We start from the raw sequence: 6,294 nt of genomic DNA, 5'->3' as shown, positions 1-6,294 counted from the left end.
AAAAGAACAACTTGAGGAAAAGGACTTTATCTCAGAATTGTTTGGGTGTATATTTGTGGTTATATTAGGAGCCTCAGTGTTTTCATTTACTGTGAAATGTGAAAATCCACAGCAGACACGGTAGAAATGTTCAAATGCATTATTTTTCTCATTTTCTTATTTCTCACATTGCACTTCCATAAAAAGGGGGACTTGCAAGAGACTTTATTAAAAAAAGATTGTTGCAAAATAGGCTAAGATATGACTTTAAGTCTCTAATACTGTATTGATCAAGTTTAAACTAAAACTAAAAAAAAAAAGCAGAATTTGCCTTTTCAAATAGACAACGGGGTCATTCACACTCTGGCAGAAGGAGTGATGGCTTTCAAGTCAAAGTGTAGTTTTTCTCTTTCTCTCCATCTTGCTGTCTGACAGAAAAACAAAGATAAAGCAGAGTCTGGTTTAAGCTTCAACATGAGCACTGGCATTCCAGTCACACCACCAGCCTCATTCTCTCAGAGGAAGTGCCTACCTGAGGTGACAGACAGTGCCTTTCTATATATCTATTCACTGAGCAAGTTGGTTTGCCTGCTGGATTCAAATCAGGTCCAAAGTGGTCAATCAAGAGTCAAAAATTTGGAGAAATATAGTGAAGGATAGAAGGAAGAGATAGATGGAAGCGGAAATGCAGCATGGTTTGATGAGTCATGGTGCCAAGTGAGGTCAATCCCAAAAAAAAGACATCCAAATGCTTTTCCCGGAAAAGGCAAAGTACACGTGCAGATGTGTGCCTTCACCCTAGTATCCTGCTTGTGTGAGCAGCTGCCACCTGCAGCATTTATGTAATTTGAAATGATTCAATATGGTTTTGCTATTCTTTGAAATTACTCTTTATTTTTCTTATTTTTTTCTTAGCTACCATTCCTAGCTCACATTTTTTGGTTTGCTGAAAAAGACAATCTACTTTACTTTGATTTCAAAAAAAGAAATTAAGTTTCTTTTAATTTTCCTTCCTAGTTGAACCTAAATAACACCTGTCCATTATAATCACCAGCCTTACGTCCCAAGACATACACTGTTTCATACACAGTAAATAACAAAACAACATTTAAAACAAACAACAAAACAAATACTACAAACTTACATTACATGTAGCAGTACAAATAAGTGGCTGCAGTGCAATAAATTAAACCGCTCCCTTTGCTATTGACGGCTTAGTCTACACAGGAACACTGAGGCCTAATTGTAACCCAAACTCTTACAGTTTGACAAACTGAGAAACGGGAGTTTTTTTAACCTGTTGTGACTCTTAATTGTCAGTTTGATGGCAAAACTGAATTTATTATGAGAGGAGTCTGATATATAATATTACTAGCCGGAGACAACATTCTTTGCTATGTAGCAGTCTAGCTTAACATGCACTAAATCCATACTGCATAACAATAACAGGTCTGTTTGTTCCAAATAACCGTTGTCTCAGAAAATGCGCTGTACTTTGCCACAGATATAATCTATTGTGTTCACTGAAAAAACAGTAATTGTATCTCAGCAGACATTTCTGATGGAACAGAGAAATTACTCATTTATATTTAGGTTTTATTCACTCCAGAGTACAGGGAATAAAACTATTTATCTTGCAGTCTCAAGCCTAAACCCTTTCAAAACTAGCGGTAGTCTCAAGATAAGTGTCTTTCTTTTTTTTGATAATGTTTTTATTAATTTGGCTTTGTACGTACATTGGAAACAAGTAGCTGCACAAAAGAATGGGATTACTCACACAAATGTGTTGGTTAAATACTAATACCAGCACACTGTCTCTAAACCACAAATATTGTCTAAATAAACAATTGGTCATTCCAAAGCTGTGGACTAACGGGTGTTGCTAACTCTGATTTTGTAATGGATGTTCACTTCCTCTTTTTTATGTTTTAGCTCCGATCTATCTATTAGATCTTTTGATATCCCTCTGCCTTCATGGCTGCTACATGCAGTTGTAATTTGTTAAGGTCAGCCTTACTATAGAGGGTGCCGTGGTTGACCATTGTCTGCATCGCTAAAATAATTGCCAGTACAGGAAAGATGGCATGTTTAAGAGACTACTTAAGTGTGTGAATGGTGCTGGATAATTTGAGTTAAAGAGGAAGAAAATAAGGAAGGAAGGAAAACTGTATCAGAAATTACCTAATAGATCTTGAATTGACATAATTGATTGAACTCTATAGCCAACAATGGCTTGTAACTGAAATGCTGTCACCTGGTGGCTCTAGACAGAAAATCACCCTTCTTTGTACTAAATTTGAACACTCCTTTTGTTGGACATTTATGTGATAATTCAAGCTCATAATGTCATGTACTAACAATTCTTTTCTTGTGTTTAGATTGCCCTTGTTCCAGGCCAGCGCTTTTGCATTCCTCGCACCAGCCAGAGCCATCTTGTCACTGGACAAATGGAAGTGTAATACCACAGGTAACTTCTTTCTCTTCTTCTGTCTGTCACTCTTTACTCATTCAATAGACGCTCCCATCTGATATAATTCTGTGGGTTGCTGTATCTTTGTTTACTTTTAACTCCAACTGCTGTCAGCATCAAAGCCACAAAGGCAGCAGAGAATTAAGAAAACCCAAATGGGATTTGCTGATTTATATACGTGTGCTCCAAATGAATCACTAGAGTAATAATTAACATAGTGACCTAATTAAATTATCTCACTAATCTCTAATCTCCACATATTTTCTATGACTAGAAGTTCCAGTATTCAACAGCACAGAACTCCTCAACACAGAGCACATCTGGCACCCCAGGATACGAGAGGTGAGGCAAAGAGAGACAAATTAAAACGTTATTTAGCTTAATTTAAATACCTCCATATGTAAATGTCTACCATATATACATATACAAATATGGAGGTTTTTGTAAGCTAATGGTCAAAGAAGATTTTTTGTATTCAAGCTTTTAAATGGGAACATCACTGTCTTTTTTTTCCCCCGTGAAAGAAACTGTTAATTTTAAATATGTGATCAAATTGACCAAAGAGAACACAAATACAGATAAAGACGAGACAAACTAGATTATTAGTCTGTAACGTCATCCCCTCCAACCATGATGCAGACTAAATATTCTTCTTCTTTTTTTTTTTCATTCATTAGATTTCACAGTTGTTAGCTAAGGATGAGAAAAATGTTGGTTATGAACAGAATTTCTTTCTCTCCAGAGAATTGGTTAGCAGAGGTGCTGATTACTTACTGAAAAAGAAACATATGTTGTGACTGATCAGTGCACATTCATATAATGCAATCAGTTCTTTTGACATGAACCGAAGCATTTTTTACTTCAGCTGAGACAGGGTGTATTAATTTAAGGTGTGTTAAATTGAAACTTCGACTTTTACTTAAACATCATCTTGTGTGCCAGCACCACGTGAAGTTACTATAATTTAAAACTGCAGCAGTGTTTTAGTGGGTAGTTTCAAATTCTGATCAATCATTTCTAAAAAAGTCTTTGTTTCTTTAAAGTTTTAGTATGTAACTTTTTGATATTAATAAACGTCTGTTACATTCAAGCCATGGCCAAATGAGTTGCTATAAAGCTAATTAAAACTATCAGCACCACAAAACTCTCTTTGTATTTCTCTGTATGGCTATGTTTAGAACATTGTGGCATCCGGTGGCTTTTTCCGTGCAGAAGCTTGAGTGAAGATAATTGACTTCTGAAAAGTCCATGTTTTTTTGCCTTTGTGTCCTCCTTGGCTACTAGCAACTGTGTGTAAGAGGGGTGGGGGCATGTGCGCGATCATGTAAGGCTTGTATTATGTGGACGTAGAGACAGTTTTGTTATTACTTAGAATTACGCACTATAGCTTTAATTCCTTTTTCCTATTTCTATTTATATATTGTGTCAGATCCAAGGGGCTATCATTGTGTCGTCCCTGGTCGAGGTATGTATCGGAGCACTGGGTCTGCCCGGGATCGTGCTGAAGTTCATCGGACCTCTGACCATCACCCCCACCGTAACCCTTATCGGCCTGTCTGGTTTCCAGGCTGCGGGGGAGAGAGCTGGAAAACACTGGGGTATTGCTATGTTGTAAGTTCAGCCTGAGATACGCTTCTCTGTTATCCCTTTCTGTGTTCTAATTATTCAGATGGTATTTTGGGAAAATAATTGGGAATATACAGAGCATACAATTTGAAAGCTGTAGTGGATAATGCTGCAGGAGTGTTATGACAGGTTTCTATAAATGTATATTTTTTTTTTTTTTTCTACCATGAAAACCTTTCCCTATTAGAAACCACTGCAACTGACTGAAACTGTCTATAACCTACATTTGGAGCAGTGGGAAATTTGACCAGGGATGCCATCCCCCTTTTGTTAGCAAAATGCCCAAATCCATCCCCCTTAATAACCTGACATTCCCCCTCTCCATCCCCTAGTAGCAGAGAGAGCACATGTACAAATAAGAATCTATGGCACCAACCATGGCTCTGAAATATCAGTGGCCCTAAGTGTCAACACCGTGGCTACTTACATAGGTACAAGGAGAAAAGGACCCTATGCTGTAGAACCTGACGTGCACCTCTCAAAAAATGTAACTAGAATAGAATGCCTTTATTGTCATTATACACAAGTACACGGTACTTGTGCAACGAGATTAAAGCAATCCCTTTGCAGTGTTGACACAAAAAAAATATAAGAATATAACAGTATAAAATATCAAAAATATAAAGTCAAAGATATAAAGTGTAGTGACTGTCAAGTATACATATATAAATCAGCTTGAATAAGCATAGGTAGGTGTTAACACTCAATAAATAATATTGCACAGTGATGGAATGAAATGATTAAGTACTAATATTAAGTAAATACATATTGCACAGTAATGGAACACGTCAAGGCGATGCACTTCGCTTGGCCGTGGCTTTGAAGCGTTGCATTTCCCCTGACTCATATCTGGTTCTCCTTCTCCATAAACATGAAATCAAATGGAGGGTTAATTTCTTTTCTGGAACAAATTTCCCACCGTGGTCAGAAAGCACAAAAGAGACATTTTGTTTCTCTCACTATGACTCTAGAATTGCTACTCACTCCGTAGCTAATTGCCATCACACTCTCACTTGCTCTGCCACACACTACCCACGCACTCACTCAATCAGGCCAGCCCTGCTCTCCTAAAGAGATCAACGCACAAACCAAAGCACATGTACACACTTCAGACCACTTACTTAGGCTACGGCGAAAGCTCTGCGTCGAGCCTCCACAGAAACGTAAATCACGCTTCACTGTGATGGTGATAAATCTATGACGCTGTCTGTAGTGCTGAAGTAACAGATTTGCAATTGGGATTTTTCTGAGTCCCACCTTTCAGTTTTGTCTTCAAGCTGTGATATTCATGTGGTGTGACATCAGTTCCTGCTGTGTCACGGCTGTTTACAGTGTTGCTGGAGGCCTTCTCCTCTCGCTCCACAGGGACAGAGGATATGTGCCTGTAATTGCCTCTGATTAGTTTTTTTCTCAGGCAGTTAGGATAATTGATTGGCTTTGAAGCTTCTGGGGTCCAAGTTGGATATAGATAGGAGGAAATGGAACAGATTAGTTCTCTCACAGGATACACAGAATGTGTATTATAGGAAATAATAATACACTGTGATCCCCCAAACTGAGGAAGATTGTTTCTGTCTGCAGGACTATCTTCTTGGTGCTGCTCTTCTCTCAATATGCCAGAAACGTTCACTTCCCTCTCCCGGTCTACAAAGCCAAGAAAGGCTGGACTTCCTACAGGCTGCAAGTCTTCAAAATGTTTCCTGTAAGTACACAACATCTCATAAAAGTAAATACATACACCGCTTGATGCATTTTTCCAAAACTGTGCCTGGTCTCCACTTTTGTTTCCTTATACCTAAATATTCTGCTCTCCTTTAATGAATTAACCTGGGTTTCCTTACAACTGCCCCCTGCCTCCACCACAAACTGCGTTCCTAACTAACAAGTCACAAATTATTCAACAGGGCTGATCTCATTCCCCCTGGGAGGTTAACAGTTCTCCCCTTGCATGCCTCAGTGTTTTTTCTGCCCTCTGCTGGTGATATATGAAATAATAAAAACTCCTTAACTGTAAGAAAGCAGAGCCATGTAAGCTGGCAACACTTTTAAACCAGTTCTTAACTTTGCGACTGGGATTTAAACAGACTTCCTGCTATGATATTGCTCAGTTAGCTACTACAACTTCACATTTTATTGGATACATTTATTTAGAGGGGAATTATCAAAACATTAACATTTTACTATTTTTTATATATATATATATATATATATATATATAT

General features: G+C 37.9%; 1 protein-coding gene across 3 annotated transcripts in view; it reads left to right on the top strand.

The window, feature by feature from the left end:
- Positions 1-6,294, top strand: part of slc23a2 (solute carrier family 23 member 2) — a 45,390-nt gene that overhangs the window by 32,964 nt on the left and 6,132 nt on the right. For all 3 annotated transcript variants that reach the window (XM_032515972.1, XM_032515974.1, XM_032515973.1), the window contains 4 exons: positions 2,358-2,446; positions 2,724-2,791; positions 3,879-4,060; positions 5,657-5,777. In XM_032515972.1, coding sequence (XP_032371863.1) covers positions 2,358-2,446; positions 2,724-2,791; positions 3,879-4,060; positions 5,657-5,777 — 460 coding nt within the window. The remainder of the gene's footprint in view (positions 1-2,357; positions 2,447-2,723; positions 2,792-3,878; positions 4,061-5,656; positions 5,778-6,294) is intronic.

Source organism: Etheostoma spectabile, chromosome 5, assembly GCF_008692095.1.
Source record: "Etheostoma spectabile isolate EspeVRDwgs_2016 chromosome 5, UIUC_Espe_1.0, whole genome shotgun sequence".
In the NCBI taxonomy this organism is placed as follows: domain Eukaryota; kingdom Metazoa; phylum Chordata; class Actinopteri; order Perciformes; family Percidae; genus Etheostoma; species Etheostoma spectabile.
This window is presented reverse-complemented; position numbering and strand designations above follow the sequence as displayed.